The sequence below is a fragment of the Zalophus californianus genome, chromosome 1 (genome assembly GCF_009762305.2).
Source record: "Zalophus californianus isolate mZalCal1 chromosome 1, mZalCal1.pri.v2, whole genome shotgun sequence".
In the NCBI taxonomy this organism is placed as follows: domain Eukaryota; kingdom Metazoa; phylum Chordata; class Mammalia; order Carnivora; family Otariidae; genus Zalophus; species Zalophus californianus.
Genome location: NC_045595.1, coordinates 65603120 through 65628615, shown reverse-complemented (window position 1 = coordinate 65628615; position 25496 = coordinate 65603120). Strand labels below are relative to the sequence as shown.

At 47.5% G+C, this 25496-nt stretch overlaps 1 protein-coding gene across 5 annotated transcripts in view; it reads left to right on the top strand.

Annotated features, from left to right (window-relative positions):
- Positions 1-24847, top strand: part of TRANK1 (tetratricopeptide repeat and ankyrin repeat containing 1) — a 100303-nt gene extending 75456 nt beyond the window's left edge. For 4 of the 5 annotated variants that reach the window (XM_027582772.2, XM_027582775.2, XM_027582774.2 and 1 more), the window contains 9 exons: positions 898-1044; positions 3379-3535; positions 6284-6372; positions 9711-9814; positions 9925-10057; positions 15022-15167; positions 18286-21335; positions 22196-22291; positions 23500-24847. In XM_027582772.2, coding sequence (XP_027438573.2) covers positions 898-1044; positions 3379-3535; positions 6284-6372; positions 9711-9814; positions 9925-10057; positions 15022-15167; positions 18286-21335; positions 22196-22291; positions 23500-23600 — 4023 coding nt within the window. In that variant the 3' untranslated portion in view covers positions 23601-24847. The remainder of the gene's footprint in view (positions 1-897; positions 1045-3378; positions 3536-6283; positions 6373-9710; positions 9815-9924; positions 10058-15021; positions 15168-18285; positions 21336-22195; positions 22292-23499) is intronic. The other variant, XM_035726657.1, reaches the window with a different exon arrangement.
- The last annotated feature ends 649 nt before the right edge of the window (positions 24848-25496 follow it).

Genomic DNA, 25496 nt, shown 5'->3' with positions numbered 1-25496 from the left:
TGTTGAAAAATAACGTTTTATTGGAACACACAAGCCCATTCATCTACATAATTGACAATGGCTGCTTTTGCATCACAATAACAGACTTGAGTGGTTGTGAGAGAGGTCACATGGCCCACAAAACCTGAAATTTTTATCCTCTGACCCTTCAGAGAAAAAAACTGGCCAACTTCTGATCTATATAGTCACTATGGTTTTGTGGTTTGAGTTTGGATAAAGGGACACATGGCTAAAATCTCAACTATTTGTCAAGCATTGTGTTAGACACTCGACATTGATTATCTCCTTTTATTTCCCAATAAACTTGGGTAGTTCTGTCATCCCCATTTTACAGAGCAGGAAAAGGAGACATGGAGGAAATAAACAATTTTTCTGAGGTCACGTAGCTAATGAGTGAAAAAACTGAGATACAGATGTGTTGTCTGATCTCAGTGTCCTGTGCACACTTTACTTCACAGCTCCTGAATTTTGTTCCATCCTTAGGTGAATAATTTAGTTAGAGAATTTTGTCATATATGTCTTAACAGCTGACACTAAGTGGCATCTCTCACACATTGTGAAAAGGGCTGAAGGACACTGGGTTCCTCCCTCCATACTGCTTGTGGAAATTCTTTAAGCAAGAAACTTCCTGGATGCTTAGCATTCCTCTTGGAAGTGGGTATGTGTGTCTGGCTTCTCGGCCATCTTGGCCAAGTGTCTGGGGGAGTTTTCATGGTAGCTTCCCCTTTCCCTGCCTGTGCCACCTGAGGTCCCCCCAACTGAGGCCATAGGATAGCCCCCTCCTTGCAGCTGGGCTGAGGGCCCCAAGCTAGGAAAAGGGGGTTTAATTCATCATGAGGCTGTGTGTACAGTTCAAGGGTATATTCTGTTGGTTTTTAATTTGTCATTGTTGTTCAGGCTTACAAGGAATGGAAGATCATTTCTTCATTTACGTCTTCATCATCTGACTCCAGAGAGGAAAACCAACCACTGATTGAAGTGCCCCTGGAGAAACCCAGCTCCTCCCAGGGTCGGTCTCTCATGGTGAATCCAGAAATGTACAAGGTGATTTTCTGCCATTTGTCCACATGCTTATTTGACACGGGGAGGGCAGTAAACAAGGTTTGAATGAGAAGATGAGGTTAAAAATAGAGCCCGGTACTTGACTGGTTTTCTTGTGCATCAGCACTGGGGAGTGGAGGATGGGAGTGGGCATGGCAGGGATCTCAGTGTTGGCAGACTCTCTTTTCTCAGCAGAGAGTGGGGCTTGATGGGTGGGGCACTGTCTGAAAGTGAAAGGGGGAGGGTTGTACCTTCTAGTCACCTCTGGAATTCAGCTCTCTTCAGAAATTTTGAAGTTGCTGACAGGGAACTCAGACGTGAAGTCCAGGACAATAATTCATGGATACTTGTATACCAGGCCTGACTATTGTTGGGGAGGAAAAAATGTTTCTCTGCCTTTTAAGATTCCTCTAGCTGGTCTAAAAATTAAATTGACATGAAACAGATTAACAGAAGAAAATAAAATTTAGGGGCACCTGGTTGGCTGAGTTGGTGAAGCCTCTGCCTTTGGCTCAGGTTATGATCCCAGGATCTTGGGATCAAGCCCTGCATCTAGCTCCCTGCTTGGCAGGGAGTCTGCTTCTCTCTGTCCCTCTGCTGCACCCACTGTTTCTGCTCTCTCGCTCGTACTCTCTCTCTCAAATACATACATAAAATCTTTAAAAAAATGTTAAGAAAATAAAATTTAGTTATGTATGTACAGGGAATCAACATAAACATGAGATTCCAAAAGTAGGCAAAATGAGGTGTATCTGTCCCAAGGAGAAAGGTGTAGGGTTCTAGAACTTCAAAGGGAAAGAAAGCAATTCACAAGAATATGAAAAACGTGAATGTTTGGTAAGCAGATGTTTGTTGGGCCATCCAGATCAATGGGACACAGAGGAGTTCACACAAACAGGCTTTGCTATGGAGCTCCCTGTTTAGCACCCCTAGTTCATATATACTACAGTTATCTATGGTGATTGCTCCCTTCCTGGAGCAGGTTCTCTGTCTAAATTCTTTTAGGAAGTCAGGGGGAAGGTCAAAGGTTCTTTGTGAACCTTTTGTTTCTTAAAAATAATCTGCCTAGGGCGCCTGGGTGGCTCAGATGGTTAAGTGTTTGCCTTCGGCTCAGGTCATGATCCCAGGGTCCTGGAATAGAGTCCCGCATTGGGTTCCCTGCTCCTTGGGAGCCTGCTTCTCCCTCTGCTTTTCTCTCTCTCTCTCTCCCTCTGTCTCTCATGAATAAATAAGTAAAATCTTAAAAAAAAAAGTAAAAATAATCAGCCTAAAATAATCCACATGCCAAAGAGATGGAAGTACACATTTTGGGGTGGCAAATTTTTCTCCACTACGCCGTGAAGGGACCCAGCTTCCTTTTCCCTTCACATCGCAGCTGCCTCACTGAGAAGGAGGCTAAAGCTGAGCAGTTCTGCAGAGTTCTTGACTGAGGGAGGTTGATGGAGCCTCGGGAGAGTGAAAATTGAACGAGTAAAATGAAAAACTTTGGGGAGAAACTACCGCCCTAGTTTTATGTCTTGTACAAAGTATAAAACAAACAGAATAGCAATTATCAGGTTATTTCAGTAAATGCCTAGAAAGCTCTTCAGAAATAAAAGTTAAGGGGTGCCTGGGTGGCTCAGTTGTTAAGCGTTTGCCTTCGGCTCAGGTCGTGATCCTGGGGTGCTGGGATCGAGCCCCGCATCGGGCTCTCTGCTTGGTGGGAAGCCTGCTTCTCCTTCTCCCATTCCCCCTGCTTGCGTTCCCTCTCTTGCTGTGTCTCTCTCTTTCAAATAAATAAATAAAATCTTAAAAAAAAAAAGAAATAAAAGTTAAATCACTGCCAAGCTATGCAAACCTCTAGGTAGCCACAAATCCACTCTTGTTTGGAACTGTGCATTATTTAATCAAGTAGGCCCTCCCTGTGTTCAAGTCATAACCCCCTTATATCTGCGGCCCTCAATCATGGCATAGGTCATGAGTAATTTTGTACTAATGATAGTGGTCATAGAAGTGTAGGACTGGCTTAATTTGTAAAAATAAGGTATAGTACCTGTGTAAGATGTAGCCGTTGGGATAAATTGAGTGAAATGTACATGGGACCTCTCTGTTACTATCTTCGTGCCTTCCTATGAACCTATGATTATTTCAAAATATAAAATTACAGCCGATAAGGGCAGGCCTGTGCTAATGTTTCTCCCTTGCTACAGCTTCACTTATCTGTGCTGAGGCCACAGTGAGCCTCCTGTCCTGCTCACGCTTCTGCTATACTGAAATTTGTTTTTGTATTTCAACAAATTGAAGTGTATCACGTTGAAGCTCTAGACAAAAAGTTCTCCGTTTTTGTCCTCAATTTAGCTCCTCAATGGAGAGCTGAAGCAACTATATACTGCCATTACACGGGCCCGGGTGAACCTCTGGATCTTTGATGAAACCCCAGAGAAGCGGGCTCCTGCTTTCAGATATTTCATGAGAAGAAGGTTTGTCCAAGTTGTGAAGACAGACGAAAATAAAGGTAAGATCTCATTAAGATATTCTGGCTGTTGGATACAAAACAAAACATGTTACTCTCATTTAAATAATAATTCCCCCCAAAACAAAACAAAACAGAACGTTACTCTCAACTTCTTCTTATGGTCAGGTATAAAGGATTTAGATTTTGGAAAGCACTTTCTTTCCTTTCCACATTCTTCTGAGAAATGAGAGTTCGTATTTACTGCTAAGGTGTGTGGGAAAGTGTGGTTGTAATGGGATGGGGGGAGGTTAATACCTTCAGGGAAGATTTATTATTGGTCCTTTAAAAGTGAGGGTCATGGCGGGGCCCTGGCTGGCTCAGTCAGTAGTGCGTCTGACTCTTGATCTCAGGGTCATGAGTTCAAGCCCCATGTTGTGTGTGGAGCCTCCTTAAAAAAAAAAAAAAGTGAGGGTCCTGGGCGAGGTTGAGAAGAAATAGGCTTTGTTGAGGGAACACAAATTGCTATGGTCTTTGGACAGCTGACTGGCAATATCTATCAAAATAAAAAATGTGCTGGGTTAAAAGTGACCCAGCAATTCCTGTTCCAGGAACCTATCCTAGAGATGTTCTTGTAATAAAATCTCAAAGATACATGCACAAGAGTGTTCCTCACAGCCCCATTTGTAATTATAAGAAACGAAACGACCCAAGTGTCCACCAGTGAGAAACTGTTCTTGGGGGCTTCTCTGGTCCTAGGACTTGTGCGACTTGTTGAGGAGAAAGGGACACCTTTCACTTTTCCCCTTCTGTGCTGTTTGCAGTGCTTAAAAAGCCAAACCAATATTGTGTATTGTTTTGATCACTTACTGGCTAATTAAAAAAATGGAGTGCAGATCTCCTGATAGGATAACTCGCAGGAGAAGTCATCAGCCCTTCATGAAGGAGAAAATTGTTGTCCTTCGTATGGGTTAGCCATTGAGTCGGCTCCTCCAGGCCACAGTTAATTTCTCTACGGATGGGGGAAAATGCAGGGCTCAGCTGCTTTCCTGAGCATTTTCTGGCCAGTTTTATGGAGACTATTTCTGGTGGCAGCCAATGGCTCAGTTGGGGACCAGCGTTAGCTGTTCTGTTTCTGGGCCCTGGCTGTTGGGTGTTATGGGGAAAGTTGAAGTCTTGGAATGAAAAAACCCTAGCTTCTCATCAAAACTTTCTACCTGTGCAGCCACATGACCTTGTCCAGACCCACTTTCTCACCCTGGGCCTTCACTTTTTCAACGAAAAGGGAGGGGGCAGGCTGGCCTGCTGTGGTCATTCTTAATCTCCCTCGTGGCGCCTATTCCTTTCATTCCCAGAGTAGATTCTGGCACCTGTTATAAGAGATCATCAAGATAGGCAGTTTTCTTTCATTTAAAGATTCCGAATGAAACAAGATCACAATTTATTTTCTGTCTTGATAGCGTTAAGAATACACGAAAAAGGACATTCTTAAGTGTGTTGTAAGTTGCACATGGTAACGTGCATGGGCTCTCTGCTCGGTGGTACATCTGTTCTCGGTGAGAACATCTGTTCCCGCTGTGCAGGGGGAGCTGGGGATGAGCGGACTGACTGTGTAATTTGGGTGTCTTTATCATCGTGCTGGCAGCATTTGCCTGCCCTAGGTGGAGCTACCGGGGAGCTCCCTGTGAGGATGAAATGTCACCGGAGCACGGATAGCACGCACGGAGTCAGGACAAGACGCTGCAAAGTCATCTTTGCACACGGCACTGCAGGGCATGGCAGAGGGCCAACGAGAGGGAGTTTGTGCCTTCTAAAGGAAGCTGGCATGTCTGCCTGGCTGTCCCCCGTTGCTATCCATGGGCCGGGGCATCCTGGACCCCTTCGGCCCAGATTTGGCTCTCAACCTTGTGTTGGTCATCAGTCTTCCACATACTTCTTGCAGCTGAGGCTCAGAACCTGCAGAGAGGGGTTGCCTACGGCTGTTGATGCTCGGGGGGCTGCAGGAGGGGTGGCTGATCTGGTCGCCAGCAGGCTAGTGTGACAACAGAAGGGCCTGACAGCGGGTGGTTGTGATAGTCCATGTCCACCGATGGGGACGTGTCACATTGCTTACTCTGAGGGCAAAGTCTGCACGTTTGAAAATACTGTAAAACCCTGTCACCTTGTCCCCTGTGTGGGAGTTTGCCAAGAGCCACATGGCTTTGGATTTTCAAGGAGGAATTAGAATATTCTGTCTTCTAATCCATCGCCGTAGGAGAGGAAGGTAGACTGAAGACTGAAAACTGGGCAACATCTTTTCTTCCCTCTGCCTCCTCCTTCCAAAACACACAACAACCTGGCTTGGTAAGCTAAAACCCATCTTAAAATGAATCCTGGAAAGACAGCACAGGTGTATTCGTTTGCCCGGGCAGCTGTAATAAAGCGCCACAAACCGTATTGTCTTACAGTACTGGAGGCAAGATGTCCAAGATCAAGGTGTCAGCAGGTTTGGTTTCTTCTGAGGCCCCTCTCCTTGGCTTGTAGATGGCTTCTTCTCCATGTGAGCCCCTGGTGTTCCTTTCTGTGTGTGTTAATCTCCTTTTCTTGTAAGGACATAGAATGGACTAGGATTCACCTGAACGGCTTTGTTATAATTTCATCACAACTTTAAAGACCCTGCCTCCAAATATAGTCCACATTCTGAGGCATTGAGGTTTAGGGCTTCAACATATGCATTTTTGCGGTGGGGGAAGGGGGCAGACTTCAGCCCATAAGGACAAGTTTAAGGGGATGGACGCCCAGAGTAGCAAACCCACTTTTTTTTCATTTTAGACTTTGATGACAGTATGTTTGTTAAGACCTCAACGCCTGAGGAGTGGATCGCACAAGGAGAATATTATGCTAAACACCAGTGCTGGAAGGTAAGGAGCCGGGCTGGGAGCCAGTGGGGGAGGTCTTTGTGACTGGTGACCTCATCAGACCTCACAGGCAGGTTTTCCACCATCATGCTTGCCAGCAGGATAGGGCGAAGGCTGTGGTGCTTGTGCTTCTTCTTCGGAAACATCAGGCTACCCTGTGATGAGGAGAGCTCCCCGCCCAGCTCCTTCTCCAGGGCAAGCATGACAACCCTCCACCGTGGCCAAGTGTCGGCATGACTTGCCAGGAAAATGGAGAGTCATGACCTCTGCCCTGCTGACAAACCCCTCTGCTTACTTTCTTTCCCTCTTGTGCTCTGTGTTTAAACATTTTTGCTGTCATCCCACCGCATTTTAGAATAGTCACAGACTGGTCATTTGTTTTTCATGTTTTTCAAATTTGATCCGACATAGACTCGACTGCCAAGCTGAGTCTGGTGAGCAGGGGTTAAGCTTCATCACTAGACTCAGTTGACCAATTCTGGGCCACAAGCCATCCTAGTGAGCTTTAGCAGTCTTCTTCCAGCCAGTGTTATCTCTGCCAGTCCTCTGGAAATAGTGAAACCAGCGTGAAGAGCCCCATCCCTCTCCCGACGGTCAGCATCCCTACACATCACACAGTTTCCGGTGGGGCACCGTGGCGTGTGTGTTTCCCAGGATGCAATGGTGATGATGTCTCCCCTTGCAAGGCACAGACACCTTAAGCTCAACAAACTCATCATGGGCCCTGTCTCATTCCATTTCCTCCTTGTGTCATCTGAGGCTTGTCAGAAGCACAATGACTGCAGCAGGCCATGCAGCCCATTCCCCTCAGCAGCATCGCAAGCAGGGCTGGAGGGCGGACGCCTTTCTTCTCGGGGGTCTCTTTCTTTATCGTGAAGTTCCCCGTAGACTTCTCCTTACATCTCACTGCTCGGTACTAGGTCACATGCCCATGCCTGTTGCCAGGGAGTCTGGGAGAGCAGTCCCATCCTGCAGTTTCAGCCCTTCGTGGCAGGCAGGTTCTGCCATCACGCAAGGGAGGGAGAGGGGTATCCTGTGGGCCGGTAACCAACAGCCGAATTTAGCGGAGTGGCTCCTGTAGTCTCAGCCAGGTGACCCACGTCTGAACTCAGCAACCAGTCCACAAGCAGGTCTGCTTCTGGGGCTTGGTTGGCTCTTGGCTCGGATGATGGGGGTGATGGGGTTCCTGAATCACGTGCACTTCATCCTCCAGCAGGTGAGCCTGGGCTCGTTCACCTGGTGCCTCAGCAGCGTTCAAAGAGCAGAGGAGCATAGGGGGCCCCCTGACGCCTGGCCTCGGAGCTGGCCCTGTGTCGCTTCTGGTACATTCTGTTGGCCAGAGCAGGTCATGGCCCAGATCTGAAGGGAGGGGTCATAGGCAGCATGTCTATGCATGGGTGGGAGAAGCTGCAGAATTACACGGTAAAGGGGCATGGGCGGACTGTTGCCACCTTGCAGTCAGCGCTAAAGGGTGAGAGAACAGAATGCGCGCTGTTGTGTGTTTGGGCGTGTCTGCCAAGCGTTTGCACAAATCTGTAGTATTTAGCGGCTGGAGGTTGACAGAGCTCTGAAACTTTATTCACTGCCCATCCTTGTTAAAACTTGGCTGCTGCTGTAAAACCAAGATCCTTTTTCGGGGGAGGAGCAGGGAGGGAAGGGCGGGATAATATGGCCAGCAGGTATGGATATGAAATTGGAAAACTGGATAGCCTTTCCCTTTATTCCCTTCAGAACACTGTTGGTGTTACTCCATATGTGTTGCCTATGGATTTCCAATTCTTTATCCCTTTACAAGAGCCTTTTGAACATTTGAATCTAAAATCCTTTTTTATGGGAATAGACACAGATGAGAATGTTATAAAAAGCCTTCTCCTCACCTGATTTTATTTTGATTCCGCTAAAGGACTTCAAGACTCAGGTGGTTTATTGAGCTTTTGGCTGCATGTCAGTGAACGTTCCAGAACCACCATACAAATGGCAATCACTTGAGATTGATTCATTCAACAAATTCCTGTTGAGCTGTGGGCCAAACATCATGTTTAGGTTGCAGGGATGTGATGGTGAGCGGGACAGGCACTCAGAAGAGTGTCCAGCTCCAGCTGTTACAGATATCATGGCGGAGAGACCTGTTGCTCCTAGAACCACCCGTCCTGGACAGGGAGGCCAGGGAAGGCTGCTCTAAGTAGGAGCCTTGAGCTAAGGCCTATAAGATGAATGAAGTTAAGTGGACAGAGAAGGGGTGGAAGAGCATTTCAATCAGAAGGAATAGCATGTGCAAAAGTCCTGTGGTGAGAAAGAGTGTGGCACAGGTCATGGGAATGCAAGGAGGCCCATGAGGCTGGGGAAGCTGAGGCAAAGAGCCTGAGGGAACAAGATGTCATCTTGTCTACTTAATCCTTTCCTCGCCCACACTGAGACCTAATCTTTACATGCTGGACCAGACGTGACTTTCTGCCCTATAGCCTGTGCTTTGAGACATGGTGTCAGCATTCCTGCTTTAGAAAGGCAGCTTTCTGCTGGCAGGAATGGGGGTCCAGGCAACATTCCTGTGATGCTCGTCTGCCCACTTTCTACCTGCTAACACAGACCTGCATGACCCAGGGCTCTAGCCAGTTATCTTTTGGAATGTGTGGTGACACCATCTCCATCCCCATCCCTACCCCCATTTCTGTGCTGCGGCTGTTTCACCAAGACTATTGGTTAGCCATACCATCTAGAGAGAACCTGTGTGGGGCCCAGAAGAGCCACTGGGTGACTTTGGGCCCATGGCTCTGTGTTTTTGTTACTGTATACAATGAGAAGGATGAAACTTCTCACACATGGCTATTGGAAGATTAAGTGAGGGTGTTAATTATGGCAGCTTATAAAAATATATCCTGTATAACTTTTCCATGGATTCCGGGCACTTTCAAGATTTTATTTATTTGAGAGAGAGAGTGAGACGGTGTGTGCACGAGCAGGGGTGGAGGAACAGAGGGAGAGGGAGAAGCAGGCTCCCTGCTGAGCAGGGAGCCCCATGTGGGGCTCGATGCCAGGACCCTGGGATCATGACCTGAGCCGAAGGCAGACGCTTAACCGACTGAGCCACCCAGGCACCTCTCTGGGCACTTCAAAAGGAACCTTTGAGTGGGAAGTGTTCGCGGGTAACATTACTGGGCTTTGTCCTGTGAGGCCTTTTTTTTTTTTTAGCTCATCAGCACGTTCCTGCTCCTCCCCCACAGGCTGGGCTGGGATGAGACTCACTGCCTTGTCAGTGCAAACATGGCACGTGTGCTTTAACCCTTGTTTTGTATGTCACCTCCATTCCCTTGCTGGGAATCAAGACATTTTGCCTGTTTTAGGTTGCCGCCAAGTGTTACCAGAAAGGAGGTGCATTTGAGAAGGAGAAGTTGGCGCTGGCCCACAACACTGCTCTGAACATGAAATCCAAGAAAGTCAGCCCCAAGTAAGAGCCTCGGGGGTGATCTCAGGGCCGCTCTGGTGAGATCAGCTGGTGGGATCTGTTGGGGCTAGGTCACCATTCCATGGGTACTCTGTTTTCTCTCCCTTCTCCAGGGAGAAGCAGGTGGAGTACTTGGAACTGGCCAAGACCTATTTGGAGTGCAAGGAGCCAAAGCTGTCCCTTAAGTGCCTGAGCTATGCCAAGGAGTTCCAGCTGTCCGCCCAGCTGTGCGAGAGGCTGGGGAAGGTACGGGCCTAGCCTGCATTCCGCTGGGAGAACTGGGCTTCCTCAGCCCCTGCTTGAGTCAGGGAGGGGCTCTGGGCCTCCAAGGAGGGAGAGGTCGGCTCTGAAGACTATAGGGCAGCCACCTTTTCTCCACTTGCACGAGTGTTTACGTGGCTCCAAAGACGTGTGTGTGCGCATGCGTGTCCACATCTGTGTGAATGTTTGCGACCTGATGTTAATCACAGGAAGGTCAATTGTTCAAATCAAAGATTTTATTTATCTGACAGAGACACAGCGAGAGAGGGAACACAAGCCAGGGGAGAGGGAGAGGGAGAAGCAGGCTTTCCGCTGAGCAGGGAGCCCGATGTGGGGCTCGATCCCAGAGTCTTGGGATCAAGACCTGAGCCGAAGGCAGATGCTTAACCACTAATCCACGCAGGCGCCCCCAATTGTTCAAATCAAAGGGGAGGTGGGTTTTGGATCCTCCCTTCCTGTCTTCCATGTTCGGTCTGGAGTCTGCCTGTGTGAATGGCCTGGCATTGACATAGTGGTTTTTCTGTGTTCTCAGTAATTGTTCTAGATCTGCACCAACCAATCTGGCAGCCACCAGCTACATGTGGCTATTTAATTTATAATTTAATGAAAATTAATAAAATTACAAATACGGTTCCTCAGTCTCACTAGCCACACTTGAAGTGCTCATTGTTCCAGAATATTTCCATCATCACAGAAAGCGCTGTTGGATAGAGCCGCTGATTAGAACTTAGCTACTCACAGAGTGGTCGGCAGGCTGGTGGTGGGCCACAGATTTTTATTTGTCTGCAACAAGATTAACACAGAAGATGAAAGTAACCAGTGAGAGACTGTCACAGCACTTTGGCATTGCCGTAACCTCCAACCGGTGATGATTTTTTTAGTGATTCCTTTGTCTTTTTCATTGAGATATAATTGGCATGTAAAATGATATCAGTTAGAGGTATACAGCTAATGATCTGATACATGCATGTATTGTGAGATGATCACTACAGTAAGTTTCATTAACGTCCATCACTATACAGAGTTACAAAATTTTTTTTCTTGTGATGAGCTCTTTTAAGATCTATTCTCTTAGTAACTTTCAAATATACAATACAGTGGTAACTATAGCCACCATGCCGTACCTTACACGATTCAGCCGGGGCTGCTGCATCCCCCCTCCTCCCGGGGGTAGGGGCTTTATGCCCCTCCAAGAGGGGGGTGGGTTTCCACATGTCTTTGTGAAATGTAGTAGCTCCTGGATCCTCAGAGCACCCTGGGCATTGGGTGGGGTGGGGGTGGCACCTACCGGGGACTTTCAAGTGTGGCCCCAAGTCCGTGTAAAGATCGTAAGGCCCTCCTGGTGCTGCCTGCCCTGCCCCCTGTTTATTAGGGGATGTGACTTGTTAGGGTGAGGGAGATGGGGATAGGATAAGGATTTCAGGGCGGGTGGGAGTTTGGGTCCTAAGGTCCTAGGAACTAGGGTAGCTTCCAACTTTACCGTGTTCCTTAGTAGCCAGCCCTTCAGGCTCCCATGCCGCCACCTGGACCCTAAGTGGTGACGGCTACAGGGAACCAGCCTAAGCCTTTGTGTCCCCTTTTTGTGTACCAGTGTCTGCCACGACAGAGTCAGAGATCTCCTCCTTACTCACGTTGCCCACCCAACTCCCCCCAGCCTGGCAAGCTCTTCCTCGGAAAATAGGAGGCCCGGGGACCAGGAGGCCATTAGTACAGCCTATGTTCCTTCCTCGGGACTTCAGTGTCTTCAAAATGTGGAGGCCGCTCTGCTCCTAGAAACACAGCCTTCCCTGTTTCCTTCCCCTTCCACAGGCTTGACCTCTGGTAGCAGCCTCTTCCACTTCCTCTCCCCTGTATGTTCTAGCAGCTCCAAGCCCCACCCAGGGAAGGGGCTGATCTCTTTCTTTGCTCAGGCTCCTCCCTGGAAGGGGGTCCAACTTGAGCCAGCCTCAGACCTCATGTGGTCCTCCCACCAAACCAACCAGCACGATTCAAGTTGATCAGCTTGGCAGCAGTGTTTGTCAACATCCTTAGACCAAATTGCCTCCATGTTCCCAGCCCCCAGATGTGTGCTACCCCCGCAAATAAATGTTTGTGAGGCGGCCCTGGGGGTATAAGACTTTTTTTTGCAGGGATTCCTCTGCTTCACCTGCTTCTTGCCTGAGAGAGACATTGGTTTCCTTGGAAACCTCTCAAGGCCCTTGCTCTGGATGGCAGGTGGGGACCCTTCCCCTCAGGGAGCAGACAGGCAGAGCAGGGGGCTGCCGCTTAGAGTCAGCCCTCTGTTCTCTCTCTGGTTGGGCACAAGCTTGGCACCTAAGAGGACGGACGTGCTTTCCCACTTGGGGGTTTTCCTTCTGAGTAATCAGCATTGTCAGGAGAGGACAAGAGATGGGGTGGTAGGTGCTCGGGTTATGGGGTTGTATTCATGTGGCTGAGATGGGTCTAGATGTTCCCTGCTCTGTAAGGTCTCTGGACATAGAAGAACCTTGTACCTGGATCTTCTTTGTATTTTGGTGCTTGGTGTAGATTGTCTAGAGAAATAAAAGCCAGCTCAGATTTATTAGAGGGCCTGGCATATGTGTTTTGTCTTGTTTCACTTTGATTTTGTTTTCTCTTTGGACCTCAGGTGCCGCGAGTAGAATTTTGAAACGAAATATTCAACGTGAAGAGATGGGCCCTTACTGGGTGCCAGGCACTCTGGGTGCTTAGTGGCCAGCAGGTGGCAACGCAGGAGCCTCTGCCTTCCTAGTGTGGGAGAGGGATGACAGACTAGCCGGAAGCGTAAGAGATGCCTGTGCTGATGAGGCCAGGCAATCAGGGGAGAGAGGTGTCAGGCGCCGCTGTTTTAGGCAGGGGGTGGGCAGGGAGCTACCTTTTTTGTTTGTTCTTTTTTTAAAATTTAAATTCTAGTTAGTTGACATACAGTTCAATATTGGTTTCAGGAGTAGAGTGGTTCAGTGGTTCATCATTTACGTATAACACTGGGTGCCTGTCATCACTAGTGCCCTCCTTAATCCCTATCCCCCACCCACCTCCAACCCTCAGTTTGTTCTCTATAGTTAAGGGAACTGCCTTTTGAGCAGAGACTGCAAGCAGTGCTGCAGGGCATCGCAGGCCAAGCATCCTTGCAGGCAAGAGCCCTCCAAGGTGGGAGCATGTCAGGGAGCTTGAGGAACAGCAAGAGAGCTGGTTGGGCCAGAGCAGAGTGAGTGGGTGGAAGTGGTAAAATGAGCAAGAGAGGGTGGCAGGAGCGAATCAGGTAGGGCCTCAAAGTCCATGGTCGGGACTGGATTTTGTCCAGAGCTGACAGGGAACCGGTGGAAGGTTCTGACTTCAGGAGTGACATGGAGTTCATTGTTTGGATGCTCCGGGAGGAGGTGTGTAGGCAGCAAAAGTAGAAGCAGGCCAGTGGGGAGGAGGCCGAGGCTGGATGGTGTGGCTTGGATTGCCATGAGGGTGCTGGAGGTGGTGGGAAGGGAATTTGGGCAAACGTTGGGAGGGCCAAGCATGAAGGATTACCCGAAGGGCTGGCTGGAAGTGTGGGAGGAAGAGTGGGGTAGAATTTTGTGTCCATGGCAAACCCACTGGTGGTTTTCGTCTGTTCGTCCTCTTGCTCTTCATGGTTGCTGTCCGTTCCCATTGTCTCCTCACCGGCAGCCATTCCAGTGCATTTAATGTGGAGCCCCCATTTGCATGCATAAGTGAAGAGTAAATAGTAATATTTTCTATACATATATATTTTAAGCTTATTTAAATGGCCTATTTTTCTGGTTTTTTTTTTTTTTTAACTTTTTCCGCGCCCTGCTATAGTGTTAAGGTCTGGCCAGGTTTCTGACCCCTGACAGTAATCCAGAACGGGCATCCCTGCCTTTGACTTATCCATTTCGCTAGCGGTGAACGTCCAAGTTACCTGCTGCCGCATACAGGACTGTGGCGTAGCGTGTCTCCTTCCAGTCCTGGGTGCTGCCAAAAGTGAGCTTGCTGGCCCTAGGGTATGCATGTACTTAATTTCACCAGGTGAAAGTGGAAGCTACTTTTCTTTCTAGAACACCGGTGCCAGTTTTTGCATTAGGGTTCCATGTGCCCCACCTTCTTGACCACATTCAATGGGTTCTGATTTTCTAATTTTTGTAAACTTCATGGATGTGTCTCAATGTGGTTTTAATTCACAATTCTTTATTAGTGAGGTTGAGCATCTTTACTGATTTGTTAGTCATTCAAGTTTCCCTCCACTGTGACCTGCCACTTTATATCCTTTACCTAGTTTTCTGCTGGGTTTCCAGGAGTTTTTTTCTTATGGTTGTGGGAATCCATTTAGTGTTCTAGACCTGTCCAGTCTAATACAGTAGCCATTAACCACAGGTGGAAAGTAAGGTTAAAACTGATGAAAATGAAATGAAATAAAAAATTTGGTTCCTCCTTTACACTACCCACATTTCATGCACTTACTCTTCACATGTGGCTAGTGGCTACCATATTGGCTAGCATAGTTATAGAACATTTCCATCTTCACAGCAAGATCTATTTGACAGTGCTGGTCTAGATGTTAATGTTTGTCTTCTCTCTGTTAACTTTATTTCACATGCCCTTTGTTCAACAGTTGTGATATAATCGAATCCATCAGTTTTTCCCCGGATGTTTGAGTGTTTTGGGTTTTGTTGAGGACTTTCTTTACCTCAGGGTCACAAAGATATTGTCATACATTTTCTTCCAGTAGCTTTCACATTTAGATCTTTGACCTATCTAAAGGTTAAATTTGTGTATGGTGTGAGGTTGGGATTTAACTTTGTTTTTCTCCCTATAAAGAATTTGTTTTCCTAATATTACCTATGTCTTAGTGTTTTTCACTGGATCCTAACAGCAGACAATACTATTCATGGTGTTGGGTTATTTTTAAGATAAAAGGTTATGCTATGAATACTCTAAGAGTATGTTTTACTCTGTCCTAGATAAAAGATGCTGCCTGTTACTATAAGCGAAGCCAGTGCTACAAAGATGCTTTCAGATGCTTTGAGCAGATTCAGGAATTCGATCTAGCACTCAAAATGTACTGCCAGGAGGGGCTTTTTGAAGAAGCTGCTATTGCAGTGGAAAAGTAGGTGGTTTTATTCTCTCCCTTCCTCCACCCTGTTCCCTCCCTCCCACTGCTCTCTGGGGACATCCTACCCTGGATGGTGTTATCCTGCTCTTCTGAAGTGGCTTGCCCATGTCACCCTCCTTCCACTTGAGTCGTGGCGTCGGTGCTGGGTCAGGAGCTCCTTGAAGGCAAGAGCCAAGCCTAAAGGATTACCCGAGGAGCTGGATGGGAAGTGTGGGAGGAAAAAGAGTGGAATATAATCTTCTCTTCACAGCAAACCCACCATTGGTTTTAGTTTGTTCATTCTCTTCCTCTTCATGGCCAGTCTTCATTCCTGTTCTCTCCCCATTGACAGCCATTGCAGTGCTTTTAGGATACGCACTCTTAGTATACGTATATTTTATATGCTCTACTCTCTTTATAAGCTTTGACACCGTGTCATGAGGAGAAAGGGGTAGAAGAAGATGAAGGGTTTGTTACAAGTGTGTACATAACACACATGGCAATTTTGTGCTCAATGATGGTTCTGTCCTCTTCCGCCTTTACCTGCTGAGTTGACAGTTTTGCTAAACGGATGGATAAAGGTAAGAGCACTAGGGGGCCATCAGGATTTTGCTTCACCGCAGTCTACTGGCAGACCCTCAGCCATGCACTCGTACATATGTGTATGAACACATACCCTCATAAGTTTCATACTTGACCACTGGAGGCCTTCTTGAACCTTTAGCCTAGTTCATGTTCCAAAGGTGAAATGGAGATGGTGGGGTTAATGCTTGACAAGGAATATAGAAATAGCATGTTGTTGATGCCCCTAGGAGATCTTCCTGGTGGTATGGGACAGCTAGAATCAGAGTCTGCTATTCTGTGTTTCTGCTGAGCAGGAGTTGAGTCCACTTTCAGCTCCTGGAAAAGTAGGGTGTGGGTTGGTTCTACATTTCTTTTGCTTTCTACCAAATTATACCTATGACAAAATGAACATAACTGACCCAGATGTTCAAACTTCAGATTTTTATTTTTTAAATCAGCTTTTATTTAAGTATATATTCAAAAAGGTACACATAATTCTCACAAAATTAATATACTTGTGTAACCAGTACCTCAATAAAGATACTCAATACTTTGAGTTTTATTTTTGGAAAAGGAAAAGTAGGTGTTCAGGGCCATGGCTGGTAAATGAGCATATTCTTTTATCCGGGTCTTTGGTACTATTATATATGTGATATATGCAATGGGTGTGTATTAGTCAGCTCAGGCTACCATAACAAAATGCCATAGATTGGGTGGCTTAAATGACAAAAATGTATTTTCTCCTAGTTTTAGAGGCTAGAAGTCCAAGATCAAGGCTCTGGCCAGTTGGGCTGCTGCTCAGAGCTCTTTCCCTGGCTTGCAGATGGCTGCCTTCTCCCTGTGTCCTCATACGGCCTTTCCTTGACACTTGAGGAGAGAGAGTACACAAGAGCGCTCACTCTCTAGTGTCGTCTACTTTTTTAAAAAAAATTAATTTATTTTAGAGAGATAGTGTGTGTGCACGAGTGAGGGGAGGGGCAGAGGGAGAGGGAGAGAGAATCCTCAAGCAGGCCCCCTGCTGAGCACAGAGCCAGATGTGGGGCTGGATCCCATGACCCTGAGTTCATGACCCAAGCCAAAACCAAGAGTCAGATACCCAACCGACTTAGCTACCCAGGTGCCCCCTTCTGGTGTCTTCTTATAAGGACACTAGTTCTCTTGGATCGGGGTACCACTCTTGTGACCTCATTTAACCTTAGCTACTTCCTTAGAGATCCCATCTCCAAATACAACCACACTGGGAGTTGGGGCTTGACTGTATGAATTTTAGGGGACACAAACTATCAGTCCATAACAGGACACCAGCTGTGATATGTATTGGGTACCCCGTTATCAGGGTGCTATGCAGTGGTGGTGGGAGTAATTGACTAGGCCAATTCCCTTGTGAGTTCGTAGACAAAACCGAGAGTTTTTTTTTTTTAAACTTTTAATTCGTTATTTAAACTTTAGTCCTCAGTTTTCCAGTAGAGCCTTGAATAGTCAGTCATAGATTTTCCCCAGAAACATCTTTCTTTCATTATTTTTTTTCAGCTTTATTGAGGTATACAACTGAGAGTTTCTAATGATGTGTTGAGTTGAGATCTAAGTGTAATCTGAGTATTAACTGGAGCCTCACACTAGATCTATTTGAGTGTCCTTTGAACACCATGCATACTGGGTGTAGAATTCATCTGCTGACTGGCTTGACTCACAGTGTATTGAGGACTTTTTAAATTTGAAAAGAAAATACCTGGGTAGTTCTTTATACTTGCTAAAACTACTCCTTACTCCATCAGCCGATGCTCACATGTAAAGTATACTCCCTTTCTTCATCTTTATTTACACCCCTCATGGGAAGCCTGTTCTGCTAGGAAATCTGATATTTGTAGCATAACTCTGGGGCATCATAAGGCACCTGGGCACTTTTCTGGTTGTGATGAAATGGATTTTATCCCATGAGAGTTCAAAAGCAAGCATGTTTTTTGGATTGTTCCAGTGCCTCGAAAACTGTGGGACTGTGGTAGGGGATATACTGACTTTGATCAGCAGAGTAAAGGGGAGCATTCAAAGCCTCATTAATCTCACTCTAACTCAACCACATGCATACCTGGCAGAAGAAAAAAAATCACAGTTTGGGTAATAAGAGGAAGGTTACTGTCCTGCTGGTGTGTGTGCAGTCTCTGTCTTCACCCTTTCTCATTAGTCCCGTCTCAGACTCAGTGGAGCTGTAGACCCAAAATGATTATCATGCTTTTATGAAAGTTTAAGGGTTTTTTTTCAGGGATAATTTTGATTATGCGTAATTGTTGCCCCTCAAATTGACTTTCAAACCTAACTTCCATTTGCTTAGGTTGCAACTCCATTATGTTTCTTTAATTAAATACACTGATGCTGGTTCCTCTGGAGAATAAAGAATTAATTTTATCCATGTGAAATGAAGCATTTGTAAAGATGCTGGATAGGTTTAGGTCCTATTTTGTTATTTATATCTACATGTGGGAATTGTAGTTAACGGGCTCTATGCTGTATTTTGGAGAACATTTTCTTTTGGGTGGTAATGAGTTGACATTTGTGTTGTCTGTCGATGCAGGTACGAAGAAATGCTAAGGGCCAAGACCCTTCCCATATCCAAGCTGTCTTATTCTGCCAGTCAGCTTTACCTGGAAGTGGCAGCAAAGTACCTGAGTGCAAATAAGATCAAGGAGATGATGACTGTCCTCTCGAAGCTAGACATAGAAGACCAGCTGGTGTTCCTGAAGTCTCGCGGACGGCTTGCAGAAGCTGCAGAACTGCTGAACAGGGAAGGTCGGCGAGAAGAGGCTGCCTTGCTGATGAAGCAACATGGCTGCCTGTTGGAGGCTGCCAGGCTCACTGCCGACAAGGACTTCCAGGCCTCGTGTCTGCTGGGGGCTGCCCGCCTCAATGTGGCCAGGGATTCAGATGTAGAGCACACCAAGGCCATTCTGAAAGAAACTCTTGACCTCTGTTATCAAACCAATCAGTTGTCTGGCATCGCTGAGGCCCATTTCCTCCAGGGGGTGATCCTGAGAGACTTTCAAAAGCTCAAGGATGCCTTCTTCAAGTTTGACACACTCAATCACTCAGCTGGAGTGGTGGAGGCGCTCTACGAAGCTGCCAGCCATTGTGAGGCCGAGCCTGAGAAGGTCCTGGCCCTGGCTCCGGGGGGTCTGGAAGTCCTCCTCAATCTGGTCAGGGCCCTCAAAAGAGTGACCAACAATGCGGAGAAGGAGATGGTCAAGTCTTGCTTTGAGTTTTTTGGAATTTCCCAGGTGGATGCCAAGTATTGCCAGATAGCTCAGAATGACCCTGGACCCATATTAAAAATAATTTTTGACCTGGATTTGAACTTGAAAGAGAAGAAAACAAAAGACTATTTCTTGATAATGACTGACCAAGTGAAATTAGCCCTCAACAAACACCTTTTGAGTAGGCTGTGTCAGATCACACAGAGCCTGCTTGGGAAGACCTACCCAGGCGTCTGCATGAGGTTTATTGTAGGCTTGAAATGTGAGGATGAAAACTGTAAAGATTTCCACAGGCCTTTGCGGCGTTGCGAGGCCAAGTGTTTGGTTCAGTCAAAAATGCACTTGGTGGCCATCAGTGGGTTGCTTTTGGAAGCCAAAAAGGTATTCCCTAAAATCTTGGCAGAAGAACTTGAAGAAATTGATTATATTTTGCCTACAGATACGTATGGCCTTTGCAAATCCTTCCTGAATGTCCTCTTCCCTAAGCATTTCCATCAGAGAGTGTTGTCAGAAAACCCCATGGCGTGCAAAGAAATCCTCAAAACAAACTACAAATCCTTTCGGTCCTGCAGGTCTGCTCTGAAAGAGTACATCCATTTTCTGTTTCAAAACAAAAGGGCACGAAGCCGCCGGGAGTCTACGGACCTGTGGCTGAGCGCCATGCAGGCTTTCCTTGTCTCCTCCAACTATCCGGAGGAGTTTGAAAAGCTACTCCACCAGGAGGAGGACAGCTACAACAGGGAACTCAAAGCTCTAGAGGCTGAAAAAGAGGAAAGGGGCAGGGGGAGAGGCAGCAGGATGAAGGGAATAGAAGGAAAATTCGGCATGTTGGCACCCAACAAGGATGACGACAATACCGAGAAGACCCACCTTTGCTTCATCCGGCTGCTGGAGAATTGCATTGACCAGTTCTATGTATACAGGAACCCAGAAGACTACAAGAGGCTCTTTTTCCGCTTTATGAATGTCCTGGTCAAGAGGTGCAAAGAACCGCTCATCCCCAGCATCGGGAACACCGTGGCCCTGTTGGAGTTCCAGTTTGTCCACTGTGCGGTGGTTCTGGCCCGCCTCTTGAAGAATGCCATCCTCTGCCTCCCCAAGAGCTATATTGCGCTCTTGCACTACTGGGAGTTCCTGTTCAGCAAGAAAGACAGGGAGCTCGGGGACGTGTTCTGCATCATTCAGGAATACAAACCCAAGGACGTGACAAGGGCCATTCAGGATTTCCGGTTCCACCTCTCCTACCTCGTCAAGGTGCTCTGCGGCTGTGAGAACATGAACTTCAATGTCCTGCTCGATGCCTTCGCTGAGATAGAGTACGTGGTGTCTGGTGAGGCAGAGCGGACCCTGGTGCTGTGCCTGGTGATGCTGGTGAATGCCAAGGAGCTCCTGCAGCCGTGCTGCAAACCTCTTCTGCACCGCCACTTCCAGGAGATCCAGAAGAGGCTGCAGCAGATGAGCATGGACTGCCCGGCCCAGGTTCCTGAGAGGCTCCTGAAAGTGGTCAAGCGGGTGTTGACGGCAGTCACCGTGAAGTCTGTGGCTGAGGCGCTGCAGGACCTGCTCTCTGAACGGGACGAAGAGTACCTGATGGACTGCCACTGGCGGTGGGACAGCGTGCACACCAAGGGGCCCGTGGTGCGCGGTCTCTACCACGAGGAAGTGAAACTAAGCCGCCTGCTCTGTGTGGACTCCGTGGACTACCTTGCTGAGCCAGAGTGCGAGTTTGGTCAGGACGAGACAGATGAGTTGGCCTCAGACGACCGAGACCGCCTCCTGGCTGCTATCCTTTCCCAGAAGCAGTGGAAGGCTTCCATCCAGCGGAAGCTGAGAAGGGCCTGCCTGGTGGTGTCCCTGTGCATCAGCTGGAGGAGAAGGGTGAGTGCGCAGACAGAGTGCTTCCGGGAGGAGACCAGGGAGCCCGGGGTCGGGAACTTCAAGAAGGCCGATGTCGACAGGACCCAGTGCGACCTGTGTGGGGTGAAGTTCACCGGAGGTCCTGACAACTATTTCAGCCCCGGGAAAGCATTTGAGGGAGAGGCTTCAGAGGCGGTGGCCATTTCCAGGGCCGAGCTGGGAGACACGGAGGGTCGGGAGAGGAATAGCGAGTCTTACGAGCAGCACATCCTCCTAGAAGGTCATCAGAGGCAGCAGGTGGCCTATCAGAAGTACTCGGAATTTTTCCGCGAGAACGTGGACCCGGCCATTGATGAAGGCAAGCTGGTGGTACAGGACATTGAGCAGAGCATGTGGGTCTGCAGTCACCCGGGCTCCAAAGAGCACAGCCACATGCTGCAGAGGAAGGTCCAGGAGAACATCAAGAAGGTTTCGGATACGGTGGAGGACCTCTACAGGCGCAAGGCCTGGGCTGGCGGTAAGGGGTCCTTAGAAATTGGGGCCCAGATGGTGTTAGAACCCAGGCTTTGAGAACACGTGTCAGAGTCAAGTCCTTTTGTGGTGTGGTCTGTCCTGGAGATGACAGAACTTGGCGTTGGCCGAGAAATACAAGCGAGGAACGTGTGTTCTCAAAGTACAGCAAAACCCCATTCTTTGAACCACCCCGCCCCCCGTTAAAACATTGTGATTATCTTGGGTCAGGATGATTTCCCCTGGCACTACAGACAAGAAAAGGGCTTGCTAACTAGTTCTGTAGCAAGGATATAGGGAAAGCGTTCAGTCTTGAGGAGAGCTTCCGATCTGTTCGTCAGTGATCATTTCTTGAACACCTACTCTGTACTGAACCCTTGACTAAGATCCGGAGGTGTGTAACTGGTGTCTTCCTTTTAGGAGGGTTCTTAAACCATACCAACTGTGAGACTTCAACAATAAGAGTTCCTACGTGGTGTTTGAATCAGATTTCCTCTAACTTCCTTATTAGCTATTTCTTAGCAACACTGCGTGGAAGTCACGTTATGTATAAAATTAGTGAAACTAGGTATTTAAAACTTATTCTATAATCCGGACCCTCTAGTTTAAGGTTTAGTGAAATGTTGAACAAAGCTTCCTTGAGAGGTTTGCTATCGGCACTCTCTATAGACATGCCGTGATGGTATTTAATTGTAATTTGTAACGTTTGTGGTGGCAGAAGGTGGCTGTGGGTCCTTATCCCATTTCCTCCTCAGGGGAAGCACAGAGACAGGGTCTCGGGAGGTGGGGACCTGGGCTCTAGTACTGAGTGGTCTGGTCTCTGCAGCAGCCCCCTCACTCAGAGACCTTGTTCTTTGGTCCCTGTAGCAGAGGAAGTGATGGTTCGGTTGGTCAGCATTCTGATCCGGTCAGTCAGGGATGCGCAGGAGTGGCTGAAGACACAACTCCACTTAAAGGAGGAAGGTAAGGAGCCCTTTATCCCAGGGTAATGCTCTGGGTCTCGTGATTCTTGGTTCTGCTGACTCCCAGGTCAATGTGAAGTGGGGTTGCCTATGGTGTCAACAGTGGCCACTCACTGTCTGGGTGCATTGCCCCAGTCAGTCAGATTATTAGCAACATAGTATCCAAGTTTCCCCAGCTGACTGGGAGGGCTCACTTTAGTTGCTTTTTCGACAACCTCTTTGGCCTCTCATGAGCTGTTATCGATGACATCTAATCACTACTCCGCCTCAATACAGTGACTCCCAAGGACAGACAAAGTATTGAAAAGCCTCCTCTTGGTAAATATGCTCACCTGTGTGAACCATTCATGTAAGTCAGTGGGTATTTATTGAATGTCTAGTATGTATCAACATTGTTTTGGGCTTGGGGATATAAAACAAACACATTTGTGAGCAAAGCAAACAAAATCATGGGAAACTTGCATGCACCTTCCCATGGAGGGTTAAGGGCTTATATGGAGTGAGTCAAGTTTCTCATGACAGTCAGAGTGATCTTGTCAAATTCTTTATCATCTGGGAAGTCTTCCCTCTTGCCATTTTAATTGTTGCCCGCTTTTGGCTGTGTCTTATTTCTTCTTCAAATATTTCATGTGCCCCAGAATGTTCTGTGGGTCCTCCTAATCAATCCAGATACTACTGGAAAATCCAGACCCCAGAGCTGGGAAAAACTAGAAGGGACTTGGCACACATACTTTTGGCAGTAAAAAATCTTTAGAATATAGTGCCTGCTGGGACTATAATTTTTATGATTGTTTCAAAAGGAAGATAACTGGTATACCAACTCAAGTTTGTGGTTGAGCTTAGGTTTTGTTTGATTTCTTTGCCATTTGAAAGGTCTCTGAAATAAGAGCAGAGGAACCATCCTTGTATAAGAACTTAATTCTAGAGAAGGGTGTTCAGTTGGGCTCTGATTCAGGCTTTTTTCCCGCCTTTAATTTAAAACGATTACAGAGACATCAGGTTTTACTAGCATGTTATATTTAATAGTGGAGTGAAAAAAGAAATCACCATTCTGTACTTTGTTTCTGGTTTTTTGTTTGTTTGTTTTTATGATGTTCAGTTAGCCAGCATATAGTACATCATTAGTTTTTGATGTGGTGTTCAACGATTCATTAGTTGTGTATAACCCCCGGGGCTCATCACAGCACATGTTTTTTGCTTTTGAAACAGGTATCGTTCAGGAAGATGATTACGAAAATGAAGTGGAAGACTTTGGTGAGCTCCGTCCTCGAAGACGTCTGCGGAAATGTGGAAAGCAGAGAAAATACTAACGTCCACACAGCTGCTGCCTCCTGAGCCTTCAGAACATTCCATCCTGACTTAGAATTCTGAGTGCTGGAGCAGAAGAGAAAAGGAATGTAAATTAGCTTAAAAAAGTAGGGGAGTCTAGCAACACCTTTGATTTTTGTTCTTGTTATTTTTCTCACCGGTGGCTTTGACCTGATTACTCTGTCACCTTGAAGTCTAGCAGTGGTAGTTCTCTCTAGAACTTGTTCACATGAGAGGAGTCATAGCTGAAATAACCTGGGGATGCCTCACCCCAAAGCTCTGACGTTCTCTGGCACATCCCCATTGTGACATGAGTCATCAGCAAGGGACACCCTTCACCTCAGAGGTGGTGCTGCTCCCGGCTGGGAAATCCCTCCACGGATTCCCTCATCTCCTTTTCACGCGGCTGCAGCATCAGGAACCCAGTGTGCGCCCGGGGTCCCTGTGGGCCCACCACTGGCCACTTGTGACCCCCGGCCACACCCTCTGGTCATCTCTGAACCTACTTGTAGCAAGGTCCCTTCTGTTATGTACAGTAGCTTCTTCTGTCTGTGCATCTTTTCTGCCCTCCTCCTCCCCATTTTTTGGGGGGATGATTTTCAGCTCCCTGTGCAAGTCACGGTTAGACTACCTCAGAATGTAGTCCAGAAATCCCCCCTCCTCCTCCCCCCCTGCCATGTCCTGTGGGCGGAAGCCTCAGGACTTTTGCCCTAGGAGGCAAGCCTGGGGGATGTTGTAGGGGGTTCCCAGCCTGCCTCTCCAAGATGGTCCTAACTCTGCCTTCGCTATGGTGCAGACATTCCAAAAAGTGTTTGTATGTGGCCCTGTGTGTCTCGTTTTCTTGATTGAAGGATGCTATTGCTTCACACCCAAGCCCCACTGAGCCAGCGGCCATCAGTGTGGTCCCATTCTGGAGGCCTCCATGCCGCTCATGGCTCCTGTCCACCCTCTCCCCTGCCCCTCAGCTCAGCCTGCTGTGAAAGCTTGGGTTATGTGGGCCCTTCATCGCTCTGTCCACACAGCAGAGACCGCTTGCTCCCTGTGTTCTGCTGCTTTTGCTGCTTATTGTTTTCTCCTTATCGTCTTTCTAAATGACTGTTTCCTTGTTTCTAATTTTTATTAGGTTGTGTTTCTAATTTTTATTCCAGGTGTTTTTTTGTAAACTTTACTTGCCGGAACAAAAGGGAAAAAAACCCAATCAAATCTTACTGTATTATCACATTTTTATAAAGTTAAATCATTTCTCTTACCTGGAGCCGCCCATTTATTTGTTTCAAGTCTCCACTCAGAGAGTAAACGGTAAATCCTGGCACTGGTTCTCTCTGACCAGCTGGTTGATGCTGACCCTGGCAGAAGCTTGCTGTGCCTTCTGAAATGAAGACATCCGGGGACTCAGGGCTGGTTGCAGTGTCTCCTGAGGCCTTGCCTGGGCCTCCTGAGCATTCGGGGTGTGGACTGTACGGAGTTTTGTCAGTGCTGCCTCTGGGACTGCAGCCAACAAGAACATAGCCCTGGGAGACAGGAGACCTGGATTCGAATCCTCTCCCGCCCTTACGGAGCGGTATAACCTGGGGTGCGTCAGATCACTGAGTGCCTAGATGCAGCACCCCTTTGGGGGCTCAGAGTCTGCTGTGATGGGGAGGTGGAGACGTGGGAAAGAAGCCGTGATAGAAATGCATATCGCACGGGGTGGCAGCTGCATTTATGTAGTCCAGTGGGGCCTCAGTTTCCCCTTTGGGGGAATCGAATGGTCCAAGAGCCCTTTGTGCTCTGATGCCCAGTGGTTCTGTAGGTTGTTGCCATGGGTTTGAACACCCTCTGGTCTTGGTTGTGTGATCTCAGGGTTTGCTTATGTTGGGTGAGCAGGAGAGCTGAGTCTCAGGAAACAAAGTGTCCTC